The sequence below is a fragment of the Malaclemys terrapin genome, chromosome 3 (assembly GCF_027887155.1).
Source record: "Malaclemys terrapin pileata isolate rMalTer1 chromosome 3, rMalTer1.hap1, whole genome shotgun sequence".
Classification (NCBI taxonomy): Eukaryota; Metazoa; Chordata; order Testudines; family Emydidae; genus Malaclemys; species Malaclemys terrapin.
This window is the reverse complement of record NC_071507.1, coordinates 125,090,464-125,113,001: the sequence shown is the minus strand read 5'-3', so window position 1 is coordinate 125,113,001 and position 22,538 is coordinate 125,090,464. Positions and strand designations below refer to the sequence as shown.

General features: G+C 46.4%; 1 protein-coding gene across 3 annotated transcripts in view; it reads right to left on the bottom strand.

Annotated features, from left to right (window-relative positions):
• The window catches only part of METTL24 (methyltransferase like 24), an 87,703-nt gene that overhangs the window by 25,304 nt on the left and 39,861 nt on the right, over window positions 1-22,538 (bottom strand). For all 3 annotated transcript variants that reach the window (XM_054024269.1, XM_054024270.1, XM_054024272.1), the window contains one exon: window positions 16,937-17,165. In XM_054024269.1, coding sequence (XP_053880244.1) covers window positions 16,937-17,165 — 229 coding nt within the window. The remainder of the gene's footprint in view (window positions 1-16,936; window positions 17,166-22,538) is intronic.

Below are 22,538 nucleotides of genomic sequence, written 5' to 3'. Positions count from 1 at the left end.
AGAGAGAGGCTGTTTGTCGGTCTGATCTGTACATTTTTAAACCCAGTTTTTCTTTGAGTGAAATTATTTGGATACTCTGAGTTGACATCAGAATCAAATGGTAACAGCAGAAAGAGCTCCAACTGCAATGATTTAAGTGTACAGACCAACAAGAGTCAAACTTCAAATGGAAAGATTTTGCAAGCTATAAAAGGGGGATGTGCTGGAAGCTCTTTGGCAACAATTTGGAAAACTTGGTGATGAAGAATTTTTTAAAAGGGGTACAGCCATGTTTGCAGAATCTCCCCTTCTTTCCCTCCCCATGATGGATTAGTAAACCTTTATAAAGAATTTGTCAGTCAGTCACTGGCCAGAAAAAGAGCAACTGGGGAAGAGAGGTAGATTTATTTATTTGGAAAATCTGTTTTAATTTTACTAACATACTGAATAGAGAGACTCAACACCCTTTCTCCTTCAATTAATTGGTGTTAAATGCTCACAACATACATCCCACTGGTTCTCCAGCAAAACTAGGGAAGATCAGACTTTATATTCCTGATATTTTTAAGATAAAAAACATGCACTAAAAACCATACAAAATAAACATTTTAGCCCTTTTTTATATACCATACCCTTTATATAACATACAGAAGCAAAAATGGGCATAAACCAATTAAAAAAAAAAAATTCTGCTAGTCACATTTAAAACCAGTGCCCACATTTTCCCCATTGTAAAGACATTTAGCATTTTTGTGGCCTTGGGGAGCACACAGGTTTCAGCTGCGAAACCTCTGACTTATATTACTAAAGCTATTAACGTAGATGCTGACTGAACGCAAGATAGCTGCATACTAAACAATGCTTTCAGTTTGTTTCCTGGTAGGTGCACTATTGTTGATAGCACCATAAGTATCCAACCAGGCAAATAAAACAGAATGGAGTTTAAAAAAACAGAGAAAGACAAAAGAGGCGGAGAGAAACTCCTTTAAAGAAACATTTGGAAGGGACAATGGGAGAGGAGGTAAACAGTGGGTCAGTTCATGAGCCTTTCACTCAGCAGTAAAAATGGGTTTGATGACACAGGCGCTCCCCGGGTTATGCAAGACCCGACTTAACGCAAATTCGACCTTACGCAAAATGCAAAAAGTTCCATAAGGCATAAGTAAAATTTTCAAGTTGCGAAAAATATTGCGTAGCGTACAGGAACACAAAGTAATGTAGTGCAGTGTGCGGAGGAATACAGCAGTAGCATCTCCTACAAGGGAAAGGCTTTGCGCTCTCACAGCTTCTCAGTTTTGTGTTATTTCAGTGATATTGTATTTCTGTTATTCACCATTCAAATCATGCCTGTCTCCTCCTCTCCTTCCTCATCTACAAATTAAGCCCATTGTCATCCACCACCAAAATGCAGCCTTCAGTGTGCCAGGATAACAATAGGATTAAGGTAAATGCAATATTTTTGTTTTGTTTTTTATGCTTGCACAATATATGTTTCTGACTTACGTAAAATTCGGGTTATGCAAGGCTTTCCGGAATGGAACGATTGCGTAAGTCAGGGAGCGTCTGTATCACATTAGAGCACAAAACACTGTACAAAGCAGCAGTCTCTGTTAAAGAGGAGTTCAGGAGCAGGATTCTAGGGGTGCTGCCGGTCAGCATGGTGATGGCTTGGCAGAACTGTATTGTGGAAGTGGGGCTTGCACAGCATCAATCTGACTCTAGCTAGTGCAGCTGCTGCCTCGATTTCATGACTGTTAAATTCATTAATTCGTTAAAAAAATGCATCCATACTTTGTAGTTTACTGATGGTAAAAGACCATAGAATGTATATTTCCAAACTGCAATTGGAAACATCTGCACCAGTTGGATTTCCACTGAATTTGCAGTAACTGGAGTAATACCAGCTAGTTGATGCAAAAGCATATGGGAAGCTCACGCATGGAAACAGTTAGTGCTCAAAATGCATCCTGGAGTAATTTACAAGAAGCCAGTGGAGTTACAGCAAGGATGAACTTGGCCCAGCATGCACAAGTATAACCTCAGAGGAACTGAATGTGTGTCATGGGCAATAAGTCTTGCATGAATGCATAAATCAAATTATAGAGCTGGAGACAAATGCTTATTGTTGAACCACACATACTCCACTACTTTGGGATTACTGCTTTAATGTGGTGACTTTAAAAAAACATTAACTTTACATTTTCTAGCTGGCTTGCCAAAATGTAGTTTTCGCTGGTGATCTCCATCTCAGCAACAGCCAGCATGGAAATCAGACACATGAGAAACAGGTTTGCAAGAGCTACAGTAGTTCACAATGCAAAATTTATCTGGAATACAGGTAGTCTCAAGTAGGGTTACCATATTTAAAAAATAAAAAAAGAGGACACTCCCCGGGCCCTAGCCCCACCCCTTTCCCACACCCCGGCCCTGCCCCAACTCCGCCCTTTCCCCGCTCCTTCCCCAAAGTCCCCGCCCTAATTCCCCCTCCTCCCTCCCAGCCATGCGAAAAGGGCTGCCTGAGCGCTACCGGCTTTATGGTTTGCCGGGCAGCCTCCAGACCCTGCGCCCCCGGCCGGCGCTTCCCCAGCCTAGCTGGAGCCCGGGAGGGGAAGCACCCAGCCAAGGGCGCAGGGGCTGGAGGCTGCCCGGCAAACCATGAAGCCGGTAGCACTCGGGCTTTGGGCAGCCCCTATGCCTCCAGATCCTGCGCCCCCGGCCGGGCACTTCTCCTCCCCGGCTCCAGCTGCTCTGCTCCTCCCCGGACTCAGACTTCGGCTCTGTTTAAGATCCAAGCTGCCCGAGTCAGCGCTACCGGCTTCGGGCAGCCCCCGTGCCTCAGGACCCCAGCCGCCGGCTGGGCACTTCTCCTCCCCGGCTCCACCTGCTCTGCTCCGGCGGCGCAGGGTCCGGAGGCATGGGGGCTGCCCGAAGCCGGTAGCGCTGGCTCGGGCAGCTTGGCTCTTAAACAGAGCCGAAGTCTGAGTCCGGGGAGGAGCAGAGCAGCCGCGGGAGAAGAAGTGCCCAGCTGGTATTTTTCCCGGACATGTTCGGCTTTTTGGCAATTCCCCCCGGACGGGGGTTTGATTGCCGAAAAGCCGGACATGTCCGGGAAAAACCGGACGTATGGTAACCCTATCTCAAGAGAACATTCAGACAGGAACTGATAACCAAACATTCTTCTTTGAGTGATAGTCCCTATGTGGATTCCAGATGTGGATGTGCATGCATGCCATGCGCCAAGAGGTTTTTGAAGCAGTGTCTGTTGACCTGCACGTGCATCCCCTCATGCTCACAGCCTAGGGTATAGGCCAGGTGGGTCAACGCTTTTCGAGTTCCCTCTGACTGCCACATGGCTGGAATCAGAACCACTGTTCCTTCATGCTCTTAACTCTGCTAAGAGAGTGATTTCCTGCCTGTTTTCTCTTGTTTATAGTTGTATATAGTCGTTGGTAGTGTTAGATAGTGTAGTTTTTTGCCACATTTGAGGGAAACACCCCCCCCCCTCCTCCAGGGACTATGCCCTGAGTTCATGGCTTCAAGAACTGTGCCTCTTTTCCTTGCTCATTTTCGGTGAGCACCAAGCATGAGCGCTGCCTGTACCGCCTCAGTGAGGCCCACATTGCCACCTACTGAGCTATCTGTAAGTCATTCCTGCCTCAGGAAGTGGAGGCATTCAGATCCGGGACCGGTGGAATCAGTGGTGCACCACCCGGCACCGGCACTCCTCGGAGCTCCTCAGGCACTGATCTGACAGTACCGAGACTGCCAGCCAAGCCCCACCATGACGGAAAAAAGCATGGACATAGGCATAAGAGCAGATCCCCATCCCGGACTGCCCAAAACCGCAGTGTTTCCTCCCCAAGCCACACCAAAAGTTGTGCATCAATCTGCCCGCCGGACCAGCTCCCAAGTTACCCCGGGTGAAGGGTAAGGAGAAACAGAAGCGGGATCCATTGGTATTGGTGCCTGCCCCAGTGACTGCACTGGTTCCTTCACCAGTGCATTTTCTGGCTGCCTGGAACCACTGCTCTCAGCGGAGGATTTTTTTCTCCCATACCCATGCTCCCCACTGCTCTCTGGCCCTGCACACACCACCGTCCTGCCATCTCCAGAGGATGAACCACTATTGCTGCCCCCGGAGCGGCACGGCCCCTTGCCGTGTCTCAGCCCTCCAGCACTGTCAGCTGGAACCATCCTCCGAGTCTGAGGATTTCTCCGAGCCGGAAGTCTCGTTCTCGCCTCCCCCTCGCCAGAGTCCGGACTTGTGCTGCAGACCACCATATCCCTGAGCCTACACCTGCTGCGGAATCATGGTACTGTTACCTGCAAGGCCCACCCAGGCACAGAGATCGTTACTACTGGCCATTGTGGGATCCCTATTGAGGACGACAGGCACCGTTGGTGGCCTCTTACCAACATCTCCCGTGTGCCCTCCAGCATCATCTGTTTCTGAGGAGGGAGAAGGAGAGGAGGAACTGGTATTGCCGGTTCCCACAGAGGCCTCTTCATCCCCGGATGAGGCCCTCATTCCTGCCTCACTATCCCCACTGGATCACCACCAATATCAATATAAACTATTACAATGGGTGGCAGCAGATGTGGGGATCCTGTTGGAGGCGGTCAAGGACACACAACATCAGCTCCTGGACACTCTCCAACCTCAGGGATTGTTGTGTTCCCCGACCTGGATGACTGGCTCCTAGTTGTGCTCTCCTGCCAATGCCTCATCTCCATCCTCACTATCTGCGCTCTTCTCACCTGTCTCGGGGTCTGTATGAATGAGGACAAGTCAGTGCTCATACCTACCCAACAATCGACTTCATTGGGGCGTGACTTGACTCCGACGCAGCACAGGCTTTTCTTCCAGCAGACCACTTCACCACCAGCACAAACCAAATTGCAGGCCTGCGCCGCAACCCTGTACCACCATTCCGCTGCTGTCTCTCTCTTCTCAGACATATGACAGCGTGTACTTCAGTCAGGGCCGTCTCCAGCTTTTTCGCCGCCCCAAGTGGCGAAGTGGGGGAGGGGGGGAAGGTGGCACTTCGGCAGCAGCTCAAACAGGAGGAGAGGGACTGAGGGACTTGCCGCCGAAGACCTGGCCGTGCCGCCCCCCTTTCTATTGGCCCCCTCAAGCACTTGCTTGGTTCGCTGGTGCCTGGAGCTGGCCCTGACCTCAGTGACACAACAGGTCCGTCTTCACATGCATTGTCTCCAGCTCTGGCTCCTGTCTACAGACCACATTGTGACTGCCTGCACAGCAAAGTCCTGATCCCCTGGCATGTACTGACGTCCTTCACATCATGGACGGATCCTTCCTAGGTCCTGGTCGGTATTCCCTTCAAACCGCGTATGCCACAACCCATGCTCACAATGGATGCCTCCCTCGCAGCTTGGGGAGCTCACTTAGACCGCCACACAGCACAGGGCATCTGGGCCTCAGGAAGCCAAGCTGCATATAAATATCCTGGAACTGAGGGTGGTCCATCTTGCCTGCCAGGCATTTCTTCCCCTCATATGGGCCAAGCACATCTAATTACTCTCCAACAACATTGCAGCAGTGCTTTACATCAACAAACAGGGTGGTGCCAAGTCTCCCTACCTCTGTTCGGAGTCTATTCACCTTTGGAACTGGTGCATCAAACATCAAGTCACGCTGCAGGCCACATACCTCCCAGGCACCCAAAACTCCCTGGCAGACACATGCAGCAAGATGCTCTACCTGAACCACAAGTGGGAGCTGCACAACACCACACTCTGGTGCCTCTTCCATAAGTGAAGTACCCACGCTGGGACTTCTTCACCACTCACAAGAACCTCACACTTCCACTTTATTGCTCCAGATGAGCCATGGGGGAGGCCTCAGGACGATGCCCTTCTCCTCCTCTGGATGGACTCTCTCCACTATACCTTGCTTCCCTTCCCCCTCCTACCACAAGTACTGTACAAGATTTTTCAGGTAAAATACAGGCAGGTGAGCCGTCTGCATCAGGTGAAAGTCAGAAGGAACCTTGGGGATAAATTTGGGATGCAATCTCAGGGATACTTTGTCTCTGTGAAAGATCATATAAAGCAAGTCTGCCATAAGGACCCTGAACTCACCCACCCTCCTGGCCGAGGTGACAACTGTGAGGAAGCCCACCTCCATCAATAAGTATAAGAGGAAGCAGGAGTCCAAGGGTACTAATGGTGGGTTCATAAATGCCAATAGCACCATGTTCATATCCTGAGCAGGCATAGGTCTTGATACTGGCTGGAACATTCTGACAATGCCTGTTAAGAACTTTACTGCTGTAGGGTGACTGAAAACTGATCAGTTTTTCACTGGCGGAAGAAAGGCATTAATTAGCTGCTAAATACCCACATCCTGAACTGATGGATAGGCCCGGTGCCTTCAAGGACAGTAGATAATCCAGGATAAGAGGAATCCTGGACTCCTACAGAGGCAAATGATGCTTCTGGCACCACAGGGAGAACTGCTTCCATTTGGCAGCATAGCACTTTCTTGTATAGGGTTTTCTGTTGTTGTGAAGGATGGATTGAACTTCCTGTGAGCAAGATCTCTCTAAGTGCATTGCCCATCCAAAAAAAAAAAAAAAAAAAGCAGGCTGGGATGGTTGGTCATGCCTCCATTCTGTGACAATAGATCTGGAAATGGCTGTAGGTGAACGTACAGGCAAGGAGCCATCTGCAGAGCTAAGATGAACCAGAACTGTTGCTGCCACCATGGTCCTATTAAGATCACTGTTTCCTTGTCCAGCTTGATCTTCCAAAGGATACAAGGTAGCAGGGTGATGGGACAGAAGGTGTGCTTCAACTGGTCTGACCACTGGACTAGGAAGGTATCCCTTCTGGAGTCGTACCCCTGAGCATCTTGTGAGCAATAGGCCAGGAACTTCCTGCTTCCCTGGGTTGCAAAGAGGATCCGAGATGGGAATCCCCACTGATGAAAAATCTATTAGACCAGCACTCAAAGAAGAATGGTAGGAGAGCCACAAAAGACAGGTATGAGGCTTATGTCCGTACAATGTGCCAGCAAGTGAGAAGAACAACTCTGATACAGTTGCGGGCAAGAGCTTCAGTCTGTGTGGTCCAGCAGCGGTTCCGGGCACCAGCGCTCCAAGCACGTGCCTGGGGCGGCAAGCCACAGAGGGCGCCCTGCCGGTCCCTGCGAGGGCGGCAGTCAGGCAGCCTTCTGCGGCCTGCCTGCGGGAGGTCCGCCGGTCCCACGGATTCAGCAGCAATTCGGCAGCGGGTACGCCAAAGCTGCGGGACTGGCAGACCTCCCGCAGGCATGCCACCGAATCCGCGGGACCGGGAACCTCTCGCAGGCATGCCGCCGAAGGCAGCCTGCCTGCTGTGCTTGGGGCGGCAAAAAAGCTAGAGCCGCCCCTGGTGTGGTCTACATTTAAAAATGTTGGCTACCACTAACCTGGGCATGTGGCAAAAATTTACTGAGCTCCCACCACTGGTAGCCAATGCTTGAATGAAATAATAATTCAATGACTCTCATCACCCAGTGAGCATCTTTTCTCTATTTCCTTTTCCCATCATTGTTGATTAGCAGACTACTTGGGTTTAAACTGATGGTCTCATTGATGTTCAGTCTCCTATTGCTGCCAGAGTCTTTCCATAAAGCCAAAATCCACTGTTGATGATTATCATATAAATATACAAATATTTATGAATGTTACCAACAGCAGCTGGTGGCATCATGGCTAGAATCTGACAGAGCGATTCCTGGTAAATGAGAGCATGTGTTTACAGACTAATACCTAGAAAATCAGCAGTGATGAGAGTGTGCAGAAAATTTACTTTACAAAAACCACATTTAAATGTCTTTTTAAATTCTGCCCAAGTGGCGTGTCTCACTGCAAATTATCCTCACCCATTAAACATCCATAGTTTTGCAAGCATGTGGCTAACTCCTAACATTAATATTTAACACTCACGTTATATTTTAAAAGCATTACAGACAGGGACCCAGATCCAAAAAGATACTTAGATTTAAGCACCTAAGTGTCTGGTTTTAGGCTCCACAGCAATCCACAAAACCCCAGCTTGGCAGCCACCTAACCCTCTAGGCACCTAAACTCACTTGCGCCTAAATATTCAGGGTAAAAGTTCCCTAGACATCTACTTTTCTGCCTCTGGTGCACACTGCTGCCTCATGCTAGGTGTACTGGTGCCTAAGCCCCAGTGCAATCTACGAATTGGGAAGAAAAACAGAGGAGCTCCTATCTTGCCTGTGGAGCCCAATCACTGGACTGAGCCCCATTCAAAATCCAGCTGAAGGAGGAGGTAGAAGTATAATGTGGGTGGTTCTAACTTTTAGCCAAATGATTAGAGCACTCACCCAAGAGACCCAAGTTCAATTCCCCTCTCTGCCTCAGGGGAGAGAGGATTTGAACAGGGCTTTCCCACATCTCTCAGGAGTGTTCTAACCACTAGGCTATGGGATATTCTGATATGAGCTTCCTCACTATCTCCCATTGATGCTATTCCACTTGGGCTAAATAATTAAATAGTCCTTGGAGCCAGGGGATGAGACCCTGGGTCTCCCACCTCCCAGGTGAGTGACCTAACCCCACTAGACTACAGAATCATTCTCACTCCCTCGCTCTGCTCCAAAGACTAAGTATTTATACACCGTGGAACAGCTTCTGCAGGATGGACTGAGGGAGCTCATAACAGAATATCCTGCAGCCCAGTAGTTAGGACACTCTCCCAAGAAGTGGGTGACCCCCGTTCACACCCTTTCAACCCTCCTAGGAAGAGGGTGGGAAATGAACCACATCCTAGGTGAGTGCTCTAGCTACGGGACTAAAAGTTATCAGGTCATCACTGCTGCCGCCTGCTACTCTAGCTGTTGTGTGTGTAGCAAGACATGCACCTAACTCATTCTCACAAGAAATGATTTAGGCACTTAAACTGCATGACTCCAAGGGAGGGATTCCCAGTTGTGAATCACAAGCAGAGAGCGGTGCCTCCTTGCATCCCAGATGCAAGTGCCAAACTCTGTAAGACAGGTGAGTCTTAGGACACATCCTTCTCCTCAGCATCTCCCATTAGGCTCCCTGCCTAATGTGCTGGTTTTATAGATCCCATTCCCATTCCTAGATGCCTCTCTCCCCCCTCTCTTACAGGGAGCTTGGGTGCCTAACTCAAGACTTTGTGGAGCTCATCACTGTTCCAGTGGTTTCTCAGCTGACTAAAAGTTAGGGGTAGCAACGCGCAGCATCACAATGCCTAAGGCCCTTTGGGGATCTGGAACACACCGACTAACTCCAAACATCTCTGTGCAGTAGGTAAGTCAAGCTTAATGGAGGATAATGAGCTACCAAGATTAAATGACTTGCCCAAGTCAGAGGCAGGGCTGGCTCCAGGCACCAGCGGAGGAAGCATGTGCCTGGAGCGGCACATGCTATGGGGCGGCTTTTTTTTTTTTTTTCCCCCCCTTCGGCAGTTCGGGCGGCAGGCCAAGTGACTTTTTTTTTATTATTATTTTATTTTTGCTTGGGGCGGCAAAAATGGTAGACAATGTGGTTTTGTGGATTTCTAGCATAGCCTTTGACCAGGGCCAGCTCTATCACAACATTAATAATAGCCCTCAGGAAGCAGGTGGTGGGAGACCCAGGGTCTCATCCCCTGGCTCCAAGGACTATTTAATTATTTAGCCCAAGTGGAATAGCATCAATGGGAGATAGTGAGGAAGCTCATATCAGAATATCCCATAGCCTAGTGGTTAGAACACTCCTGAGAGATGTGGGAAAGCCCTGTTCAAATCCTCTCTCCCCTGAGGCAGAGAGGGGAATTGAACTTGGGTCTCTTGGGTGAGTGCTCTAATCATTTTATTGCTTTTAAAAATTGAAAATAGTCTTTCACCAACCTTTATGCATTATTTTTGAATTTTTTTACTCTGATCATCATATGCAACTAAGTCACTATGCAATTTTTGCCTTGTATATTTGCTTTTATATTTATTTGTGCTGCTGCCAACACACATGGTACCAAAACAAAATGGGGAATTAATTTTCTGTCATCTTTGATCTTTCTTACCAGCTTTCTCAAAACTAAAAGTGCAGCATGAAATAGACTTTACATTAACTGCTTTAGGAGATGAAGACAGGTGATAAATTATTTGTCCAGGAGAATATGAGGTTATTAATCAACATTACCGCAGGGTGTAATGTTCTGAAGTTGTCAGGTCTTAAATAATAAGTTAAAAGGGCAATTTTTGGATTTCTATAAGCCTTAAATCTAAGCATGTTCTATAAAATGGAATTGACATCTGCTAGCCAGCTTGTCACACAAACAATTCCTAATGCAAAACCCAGCATAAATTAAAATATTAAAATAAAACTTTCATAATTTCTTTTAATAGTAAGCTGTGGGCCTGATGCAACTGTATCTTACATAATTTTTTTGTAATACAGGTGAAAGCAACTCCTTACTGCAGTCTAAAAATTATACTCAGTGTAGGGTTACCATACGTCCGGATTTTCCCGGACATGTCCGGCTTTTGGGGGCTCAAATCCCCGTCCGGGGGGAAATCCCCAAAAGCCGGGCATGTCCGGGAAAATCGGGAGGGCTGGGTGGTGCTGGGCCGGCGGTGCGGGGCCGGTGGCATGGTGCCGGGCCGGGAACTAGGGGCGCAGTGCCGGGCGCGGGGCCGGACGGGGAGCCGGGAGCGCGGTGCCGGGCCGGGGTCCGGGCTGGGAGCCGGTCAGCCGGGCCGGCGGGGAGCCGGTCAGCCGGGCCCGCGGGGAGCCGGGCCGGCGGGGAGCCGGTCAGCCGGGCCCGCGGGGAGCCGGGCCGGCGGGGAGCCGGGCCCGCGGGGAGCTGGGGAGCCGGGCCGGCGGGGAGCCGGGGAGCCGGGCCCGCAGGGAGCCGGGCCCGCGGGGAGCCGGGGAGCCGGGCCGGCGGGGAGCCGGGCCCGCGGGGAGCCGGGCCGGCGGGGAGCCGGTCAGCCGGGCCCGCGGGGAGCCGGGCCGGCGGGGAGCCGGTCAGCCGGGCCCGCGGGGAGCCGGGGAGCCGGGGAGCCAGGCCCGCGGGGAGCCGGGCCGGCGGGCCCGCGGGGAGCCGGGCCGGCGGGGAGCCGGTCAGCCGGGCCGGCGGGCCCGCGGGGAGCCCGGGGGTGCGCCGGGCCGCCGGGGGCCGGCAGTGCTGGGCGGGCCGGGGGTGGTCGGCCGGGGCCGGCACCCCAGGGCCCGAGCCGACCCAGGCTGGAGCCGCCGGGGGGCCAGCCTGGGCCGCGCCTCCTCCCCCCCACACCCCCCTTACCTGCTTCAGGCTTCCCGCGAATCAAATGTTCGCGGGAAGCAGGGGAGGGGGCGGAGACTTTGGGGAGGGGGCGGGGTTGGGGCGGGGGTATGGGCGGGGCTGGGGCGGGGCCGGGGGCCGTGGAGTGTCCTCCATTTGGAGGCACAGAATATGGTAACCCTAACTCAGTGGTGCTTTGCTGTTAAATGCAAATTCAATTTGCTGTCTCAGTTTCTTGTTTACCTGGCTTTCCAAGAGGTCATTGTGTACGTGGTTCTGGGCTGCTGACCTATCTTTCCTAGGAATGCAACCCCTAGCTCATTGGACTGGGCATAATAGGACACCCTGATAGATCAGAACTCTGAGCTCCAGGGGAAGGAAAACTACAGCTGAATAAACAGTTTGCATGTGTGAACGTGCATGGTTTTTCATGCATATGCTTTCAAGCCAGCATGAATTAATTTGCTTCTGCTGCTACGAGCCCTTCTGTCAAAAAGTCTTATTTTTGCTTTTTAGCACAATCTTTATAACACAAAAAATATGTAATGGTTGGGTTTGGGATTTCAGGAGTGGCATAGGAGCTTGCAATTCTCTTAAGATTTCCTCTGTTCTTTGTACTGCATACATGCCTGGGTTACAAGGAAAAAACATTCACCATTTGGAGAAGATGCAAAAGCTGCATACAAAGCTAATATACACATATACTATGTCTACACTATAAAATTAGGTCGATTTTAAAGAAGTCAGTGAGGTCGATCAGGGGCACCAGGACAGACATGGTTATCCTCTTCTTAGAACACCGAATGGGAGCCAGAGACTCCAGGTCATTCTCTTCTTTAAGTTTCGTCTGATGGAGATTCAGTCCTGCCTGGAATATCATACGAGCTGGAGGCTTCTGCCTCAGGCTGCTCTCCCAGCCAGCAGCAGCACGCGGTCGTGCCTACCCCTTGCTCCCATGGCTCATGAAGCCTGGACAGTAGTAAGGAGCAGTTCAACTATAGGCTGAGCAAGTGCAGAATGGTGGTAGAATGTGCCTTTGGACGTTTAAAAGCTCGCTGGTGCTGTTTGCTGATTAGGTCAGACCTCAGCGCAACCAACATTCCCATTGTTATTGCTGCTTGCTGTGTGCTCCATAATATCTCTGAGAGTAAGGGGGAGACATTTATGGCGGGGTGGAAGGTTGAGACAAATCAGCTGGTGTCTGATTTTGAGCAGCCAGACACCAGGGTGATTAGAAGAGCACAGCAAGGCGTGCTGAGCATCAGAGAGGCTTTGAAAATTAGTTTCATGACTGGCCAGGCTTCGGTGTGACAGTTGTGTGTGTTTCTTCTTGATGCAAACCCGCCCCCTTTGTTGATTTTAATTCCCTGTAAGCCAACCACTTCAAAATAAAGTAACTATTGTTTTGAAACTATGCATTCTTTCTTTATTAATTTAAAAAAAAAGAGAGATAATGGACAAGGTAGCCCAGGTGGGGTGGGGGAGGAGGGAAGGACAAAGCCACATTGTTTATTGTAGCCACACTAAAAATCAAACTGTTTGAATGACAGCCTTCTGTTGCTTCGGCCATCCTCTGGAGTGGAGTGGCTGGGTGCCCAGAGCCTTCCCCCCACGTTCTTGGGCATCTGGGTAAGGAGACTATGAAACATGGGGAGGAGGGTAGGTGGTTATACAGTGGATGCAGCAGGGGTCTGTGCTCTTGTTGGCTTTCCTGCAGCTCCAAAAGACGTTTCATCATGTCCGTTTGCTTCCCCATCAGATGTTTCATCATGTCCGTTTGCTCCCCCATTAGCCTCAGCATTGCATCCTACCTCCGCTCTTCGTGCTCACTTAATTCTTTCCTGGCCTCTGCCACTGAATGCCTACATGCATTAAGCTGTGCCCTATCAGTGCGGAAGGACTGCATGAGCTCAGAAAACATGTCATTGTGAGTGCAGTTTTTTTCGCCTTCTAATTTGCGATAACCTCAGGGACTGAGATGATAGGGGGAGCATAGAAACATTCTACGATTCTGGGGGGACTGCATGGTCACCTGTGCTGCTGAGTTCGCTACGCTGACCAAACAGGAAATGAAATTCAAAAGTTCCCAGGGCTTCTCCTGTGTACCTAGCTAGTGCATCAGAGTTCAAAGTGATGTCTAGAGCAGACACAATAGAGCACTCTGATAGCTCCCGGAGGCCAATACTGTCGATTTGCATCCACACTACCCCACATTCAACCCAGCAAGGTCGATTTTAGCGCTACTCTCTTTGCTGGGGAGGAGTACAGAAGTCGATTTTAAGAGCCTTTTAAGTCGACGGAACAGGATTGGTTATAATAATTAATGGAGATATCCCATCTCCTAGAACTGGAAGGGACCTTGAAAGGTCATAGAGTCCAGCCCCCTGCCTTCACTAGCAGGACCAAGTACTGATTTTGCCCCAGATCCCCAAGTGGCCCCCTCAAGGATTGAACTCACAACCCTGGTTTTAGCAGGCCAATGCTCAAACCACTGAGCTATGTGTGGATGCATTCATTTTCAAATCAACCTAACACGTGAATGATTTGGTTTGAAATCTGAACCAGCTCTTTACTGCAATAAAGTCTGAATTTAGGATTAGTAGATAACTCTTGAGCAACAGAATGAGCTGCTTCTCTGTGATCAGTCTAAAAGAACACTGGAATTTACCAAGTTTGTGGTCAGTAACAGAAGTTCTGTGTTCATCTATCCCTAAAATGCTGAGAGTCCCAGTCCTGCAATATTTGCACTCAGATAACTCCTGCCAGAGTCAGGTAAGGGTAGCATGTACAAGAGGACTGCAGCACTGGAGTATGTATGGATATTTCAAAAAGCTGAATTGGACTAAACAGAGATTTGCCTAATAACTTCCCTGCCTCTTGAAATGGGGGTGAGTTGTCCAAGAAGCCACAAATTGTTGATACCTACCTATTAGTAGAGAAAAAGCAGCATGTTTTAAATAAAAAATGGGCAGGTGACAATGGGTGGAGTAAATGTTTGCATGTGAGACTAATGTCACCATAGAAACTTTAAATTCCTGTTAAGTTTATTATGGCTGATCTCGAAGGATAAAAATTCTCCCCAAACAATGTACTACATAATTTTATTGAGCTTCGGTTAAAAAAGTCTATTATTTTTTTACTTTACACTAATCCCAAGATGCCTTGGCCTTAGTTATCCAGAAAGGATTTATGTATAATGAAAGATCTCTGTTGCAAATTGCTGTTCATGACTCACTACACTTAGCTTGCTATTGGCTTGTCTTACAGAAACACAAGTCACTGATTGCCGAAAAATTCAATAGGAAACACACACTTCATGCATATGGGCAAGGTAACATTTACATAGAGGAAATGAACCGAGTACACTGGGACACCAAAACTGCCCATGAAAGGACACACAGATGTTGCACACATTTCCTCTTATGTTTCCTAGTTTGTCCAACACTTACTCCAAAGTCTTTTGCCATGGCCGTTTCACATCTGTTCCTCATGTATAAATTGGTATGCCCTGATGGTCCAGCAGAGGCCAAACATTACAGAGGAGGCACTCACATTATAATGGGAGGATTGCAGATGGTTTTACAGCACCAGTGTGGTTAATGTGTGGACAAAACTTGACTTTTTAGCTCAAATGGAGTTGCTTGAAATTCCTCACTAGAAGCAGGGGCAACAATAACTTCTAAGGAAAGAAGAGGGATTTTTAAAGTTAAAATAATGGAAGGAGGAGAATATTTTAAATGGCTAATTGAAAAATGTTTTGGAAAGTATGTTATGAAAATGTTTAATATTAACTTATTTGTACAGTCAAGGAAAACATTCCATTCACATTCAGTAGGAAAATGAAAAACTGAAAGTCAGTATATTTACTTTGAGGTACTCTTAATGAACAGCAGCTTGTTTGAGTCTTTATGCAACATACAATCCAGAGATGGAGGGCAGCATTAATCTTCTTAGACTGCCTTTCTAATACAGAGCTGTTGTAGCCGTGTTGGTCCAGGATATTATAGAGACAAGGTGAGTGAGGTAATATCTTTTATTGGACCAACTCACTCATCTCTCACCAACAGAAGTTGGTTCAATAAAAGATATTACCTCACACACCTTATCTGTCTAATACAGAAAAAGTTATGTAAATTGAATTGGCTCATTTAAATATTCAGTAAATGGGAAATGGTAGAACACTGCAAAGCATATAATGGTTTTATTCTCACTGGACGAAATTCAATTCCCACCTTCAACAAACACACTGGCTTCATATGGGGAGTTATATAGAGGTCAGAGTGTGGAAAGTGGTACTTTGCTCACCATATATGCAAAGACACCCTTCCCCCCGACCAAATCCTATGTGATATGTATATGTGGCCAATGGATCCACATAACTACAGACTCAGTAGTCACGCTTCCATACTTCCTCTACATGCTGAGCTATGCTCCCTGGCTGCCCTCCACTGGCACAGAAGAACTGCTCTGGTTCTCTTGTGCTGGTGCCTTTTCATGGCCCCTCCATCCAAGGGTGACTTTCACCCAATATACACAGAAGTAACAGAGGCCAATCTTCCGATTCGTTCAGGGTCTTATCTTTCTAAATTACTACACTAACCAGATGATTATTCCCCAATAGGTTTAGATTCTAACAAGTTTCATGGGCTTTTCTTTGATATATATATTTTAGAATGTATAATTCTTCACAGCACAAATATCAAAGAAAAAGTCATTTCTCTGTTCAGATACTCTTTCACTAAAGCATAAGTCTAAAATAGGAACAATATGGCTAAGTGATAGGAAAAAAAATGCTCCGCTTTTTACTTTTAACTTCAAAATGGTTCTGTGAGGACAGCTGAGCCAAAATAAAATACTAAAGGGAAAAAAAGGACCTCATACTTTACAATGACAAACCTACATGTTATGTTACTGCTTGCTCTGAAAGTCCTGCAGGAGACCACCTCTGCAGCTAGGTTTGTCCATTTCTTAAAAAATAAAGACAAGCAGAACTAGCTGCAGGCATCAAGGCATATTAACATTTTAATTCATGCCAGTACATTCTCTGAGGGCAATATTCGCTTGAAAGTATACAGAGTCTGCACGTCAGGAACTTTGTGAAATGTACTTTGGCAAAAGTCACTGAAGACCAGAAGAACTCTAGTATCTTTACAATTCCCTAAAAGGAGATCAGGCAAGCCCAAGAAAACAGATTACTGCCAATTTCAAACCAGGATGTTTTTGTTACTGATGTCGCTAATAAAAATAAATGGCTTTGTGAACATATACAATCCTTTTACAATTTCTTCTGTTCTAATTATAGTTGTAAATGTTCTTGTGATGTTATAAATGGTGTTGTATTAAGGATTCACCATTCAAACTCAGATTAGGGATAGGGCTGAGAAAACAGGTAGCCAAAGTCATCAGCTAGCCTCTATTAAGAGAGTCTAAAAGGAGAGAGAGGGACAGAATATTAAATGCCTGGTTAGTGATTTAAAATCAAGGTGTTTGTTGCCAGTGAACTGAAAAAGCACCATAGAAAAGCACCTTCATGACAGAATGTAATACAACTTTTTAGAAAGAGGAGATATCTATTGGAAGAGGATTTTAGAAATGAAAGAGAATGCCTCAAGCCCTCAGGCTAACAGGGAGGAAGCTTTGGGAATTCTCTCTGCTTGTTATGCTTGCGTTATAGTTGCAGCACTTTAATTCTCACCTTCTGGTGTCCAAATTCATTCAAGATGGTGCCAAGCTTTTTTGTACGGCTACGTAGTTTATGAGCAGCAATTGCCGGATTGGGATCTCTCCAGTCAATGGACAGGCGATGGTTCCAGAGGTGTTGTCCCTCCTGAATATGAGCTGATTTGATACTAGGATCAAATCGATGCACCTCACATCCACTGTTGGCCATGCTGATCTCAAACTGGTTATCATCACTGCTCAGTCTACAAAAACAAACAAGATATTATTAATACTGCAAAAAGAAATTGTACCCAACCATAGATTGACTCCAGACTTTCATGGATACTCAAGGAGAGAGGATACTCCTACATACTGACTTTTGAAGCAAAAGCAGAGGAACTACTTTTTAGATTGTAAACTTGCTGTATGTACAGCACAATGGGGACCTGATTCTGACTGGATCACTAAAAATAAAAAAAATTAACAAATGGAACACTATCTCCTGTTGGAGATTAGGAATCAACGCCAATAACTTAACAGCAAAAGGAAATTTAAAGAAATATCTATCTTCCTCAGTGCAATATCCTAAGTGATCTTTAGGTTAATTTTTAGAGATTTTTTTTTCTTTAAATTACTATAACTCTATTTATACATCAAAAATATTTTAGGGTGATTGCATGAACTAAATTAATCAGAATAACTGAGTATAAATCAACATGTTGCACACGATTAGAGAAAAGAGCTCCCTCAGAGTCAAGAACCAAACCATTTTTTACCCAGGTGCACAACTTTAATAACATTCCCAGAGAGCTGATCTCCTTAGAACCTGTCTCCTTATTTCCTTTCAGAGCAATGCAGAACATGACTTTGCATTTCAAGATAGTAAATTAAGTATTAAGACATCAGTTCTGTCATCAATTAAAACATTTGGGAATATACACACATTCCTCCATTTTCAATCTGCCTTCTCCCCACAAGACCACAAAACATTCATTTAACCCCCCGTGCACACACTCTCACAGTCCACTCTGATAACTAAGGTGTTAATAGAATGACAAATAAGTTTTAAAATATGTGTAAAATTACTTTGTAAATTAGGCATATTTCCCACTGTTTATAGAGTCTGCTGTTAGCTTCATGGATCCTTAATGATGTTAGTTTAATTAATCCTTAAAGGGCTGCAAACACTAGCCACCATAGCCATCAGTAGCGATAGGACTCAAAATAACAAAAAAACCCAAAACACAACCCCATTACACTGGTGCTGTAGGGCTCTTGTTCCCCATGGGCTAGTCACTAGAGGGTGACATATTCACACACATGCTTAGAGACTGGCTGTTGCTAGCACCGCAAGATGCAGAAGAAAGGGAAGGAAGTGTACCCCCAGTCCCTCTATCACACAGAAAGCAGCCACAGTCGCAGTCCTTGCCCATGAGGAGTAAGGGGTCAGGATGTGTGTGTATATGTGGGGATTATCACAGTGCTGCCATGACATTAAAGAAGCCTGAGCTATACCTCTATCACATTCCACATCCAGTCACCCCAGGGCCAGTACTGGGTATACCTCAGCCAAAATTACATATGGCAGTGGAGCACTTCCACACCCCATGCCCTCCACTGCAGGCTGATGTAAAAGTCACATTAGGCACCTTATGTCACATACTTCTTATACCATCTTCTCCAAGCTAGACAAAGCTTGTCCCAGCATTTGAGATTCACAGTGGTTCAAATCCAGCAGAGTACAGTAAGACACCAATTTGTAATGAAGCCATAAGGTGCAACCAGAACACCCATGGCACTCGAACTAGAATCTGGGAGCTTTCGTTCCAGAAACTAGAAATTCTGACATTTGAACCAACAGAGAATTTCCATTAGCTCTTAGTAGTAGGAGGGCTTTTATCCTTTGTGGACCAACCACTACATGGCAACATGTTCACATATACATTTATATAATGTAAATCTGGGATCACTCCCTTGACTTCAGTGACTATCCAATTGTAAAATGTTGGCCGTTACCCAGTATATTATAATACAGTACTAAACCAATTCTACAGCAGAGATGCTACTATATTTGATAATTTGAAATGTGACCAACATCTTCTGTCAACAAGTTTGGAAAAAAGCTCACCTATTATAATGGAATTCCTATAAAACACTCTTCTCCTTTCAGAAAGTGCAATGGTCAAAGAGAGGGAACAAGGGTTATAAAATTACTTCTGCTTATTTGTAAGGAGGATTCTGTTTTATGGGATTCCACTTCTGAGTAATTGTGTAGGAAGAGAAAACAGAGGCTTCCTTTCAAAATGTTTAATGCAATATTCTGAGGTTAGCAGAGTCAATGGGAAATATCTAGCTAAGATTCACATATGGTGTTGTTCATGGATGGAGGAAGGCCGGTGCAATCACTTAGGAATAAGAAGTTAGATAATAGATGTGAAGATTACAATGAGCAAAAATTTAAATTATTCATAATTAGGTACTAATACTAGAGCTGATGAGCTCCTGATTGAGGAAGACATTTACCTCTGACTGTCTTTTTCAGTACTTTCAAATGGTACATTTCAGAGAGCCAGATGCACTACATCAGATGCAGGCAATAACTGCACTGCCTTCAAAAGGATTTTTGCCTGTACAAGGACTGCAGGATGCGACCAAGAGCATGGAAAACAGAAAAAGTATATGTGGAAGACAGGAAATTGAAATGTCTTAGGCCATCTGGGACATCAACAACAAACACAAACTGAAAAAAATAAGGGGACCTTCAAAAAACAGAGCTGCTTATCCTTCTGCAACATTCAAATGTGGCTGTGCTGAGGGTGAGGGTAAGTGATAATGCAGTAGGGGAAACAAAGTAAACAAAAGATGCTTCAGAAGACAGATCTTCTTTATAAGGAGCTTGAGTTAGAAAAAGAAAGGAGACCCCTTCATCTAACCGTGGATAGAAAACAGTTTCTTTCTCCAGTGACAGTAAAGTGAAACAAGCTATTGCCATTGAACTGTCTTTTATTTTATACTAAGTAAAGGTAGGGTGACTAGACAGCAAGTGTGAAAAATTGGGACGGGGGTTGGGGGTAATAGGAGCCTATATAAGAAAAAGACCCAAAAATCAGGACTGTCCCTATAAAATCGGGACATCTGGTCACCCGAAGTAAAGGTGACGACACAACATTGGTGTAATCAAGTTACACTGAAACTTCATGTACAGTGCACTGGCAGTGGAAGAGGCGGGTTTCAAAGTGGGGAGAAATCACACCCTGTGAATACCTTTTGTTCAAGGGGCCTCTACAGCTTGTGTAAAAGTGGAATAATCACTCTCTGGAGAGGGCAAACCAGGGATGAATTGGAACACATTGGGCATAGTGAGAGTGCAGTGTAGTATAGCTAGTCTCTACTTCTTGGGGTTCATAGAGGGCCATGAGAAACAGAACAGAAATTAGAGCTGATGGGTTGTTTTCTGACGTGCACTGGGAGCCAGGCAGGCCCCCGCACAGCTCCAGAATACAGAGAACACACAGGTGGCATAAAGCCACCTTTGCCACACACCCCATTTCCAAGTGCACATTCCTGGCCTGCTCATGTATTACAGGTCTCAAAGGGACAACGACAGAGAGGAGCAGCTGTGAAAAACTTGCAGTTTTAAGGTCCTATCTTCCCCTTCTGTGGGATTTTCCATAGACGGAGATAACCTAGGCCTACAGATGGGGGGTGGGCAGGAGGGCAATTTCCAGACCTGCCTTGTGTGTGACACATTTTGCATTGATTTTAAGGTAGTTTTTACATTATCTAACTCTTATACTGTAAGTTTTAACACAGTGTTTCAAAGCGACACTTAAAACCTCAACTGGTAAATTTTTGAAATCCCATATTATCCCAGTTTGAATGCCCGCATATTGTGTTTGTAACAGAGTTAGTTTAATATAAACAGATTTAGCATTGATAATGCTACAGCTCACTAATACATATTACAATTCCATATCATTCTGGGAAATCCTGTCCCCAAAGCAAAAAAGGCAGCATGCATGCTAGTAGTCAAAATAGTTAAAATTAATATCAAAGGGCCTCCAGAGGTTTTAGGCATGGCTCACTCACCCTGACATACAACATTTCTCCACTTTTGGCATAGCCCCCACATATGGAGAATATTTTGTTCAATTGTTAAAGATTACAGATTTAATGCAGGGTTGTCCCTTTTACACTCAAACTGAATTTCTGCATTTTTGTGACATCCTCCCCCACCGTGGAAGATGCTGTTCATTTGAAGCAGCTGTTTTTCATTTGCTCTTTATAAAATGGATTAGAGGAGAAGAACATTTAAAGGAGATTTTTGTCTTACTCAGAACAAAATTACTTTTCTGCCAATTGTAAACGAAAGAACAGAAGAATTAAGTGGTAGCGAGTCTGAAAGACTATAAATAGAGTCTGAGGGAATTAAAGACGGCTTCTCTGTAACCCAAAGTACTTTCTTTTTTAAAAAAAAAAGAAAAATCTGCTTTATGGGATGTATTTTGCTTGGGTGTATGATTATATATATACATGCATCTTATGAGGCTAGTCTAGCAAAAAATCTGCCTGGTGAAGGTGAAAAACTCAGACATACCCAAACTTCATTTTGGTATTAAAATTACATAATGTTTGTTCGAAATATGCTGTGTAAATACTTCAGAAAATAAGAAGAAAACAGTAGGGAGGAGGAGCTCTCTCTGGGTAAAAACTCAGAACTCACCTGTACTTTTCTCCAATAAGAAAACTTTCTCACCCAACTGTTTTTGGTCACAGACTCTTACTTCCTCAGATCCAAAGCCTACTGAAGTCAATAGAAAGACTTCCTTTGACTTTGATGGGCTTTTAACTAGCCCTTTTACTCTCGTCCCTGTCATAATCACTGATACACAAACACATTTCTCAGTTATTCCAATCTTGAAGGAAATGGATTCATTTCTTTTTGCTCATTATTAAATCCACACTACCAAAAATCATAGAAATAAATTGTGATGGCTCAGGGCAATGGGAGATGGATTCTCTCACTACGTCACTGCTTTGAAACCGGCCTAGGAGTAGGACAGTGTAAACAAAGTTTAATTAAATGACAGTTGTTTGGTGAACTACATTAGGGTTACCATACGTCCGGTTTTTCCCGGACATGTCCGGCTTTTTGGCAATCAAACCCCTGTCCGGGGGGAATTGCCAAAAAGCCAAACATGTCCAGGAAAAATACCGGCCGGGCGCTTCCTCTCCCGCGGCTGCTCTGCTCCTCCCCGGACTCAGACTTCGGCTCTGTTTAAGAGCCAAGCTGCCCGAGCCAGCGCTACCGGCTTCGGGCAGCCCCCATGCCTCCGGACCCTGCGCCGCCGGAGCAGAGCAGCTGGAGCCGGGGAGGAGAAGTGCCCGGCCGGCGGCTGGGGTCTGGAGGCACGGGGGCTGCCCGAAGCTGGTAGTGCTGGCTCGGGCAGCTTGGCTCTTAAACAGAGCCGAAGTCTGAGTCCGGGGAGGAGCAGAGCAGCTGGAGCCGGGGAGAAGTGCCCGGCCGGGGGCACAGGGTCCGGAGGCATAAGGGCTTCCCGAAGTCTGAGTGCTATCGGCTTCATGGTTTGCCGGGCGCTTCCCCTCCCGGGCTCCAGCTGCGCTGGGGAAGCGCC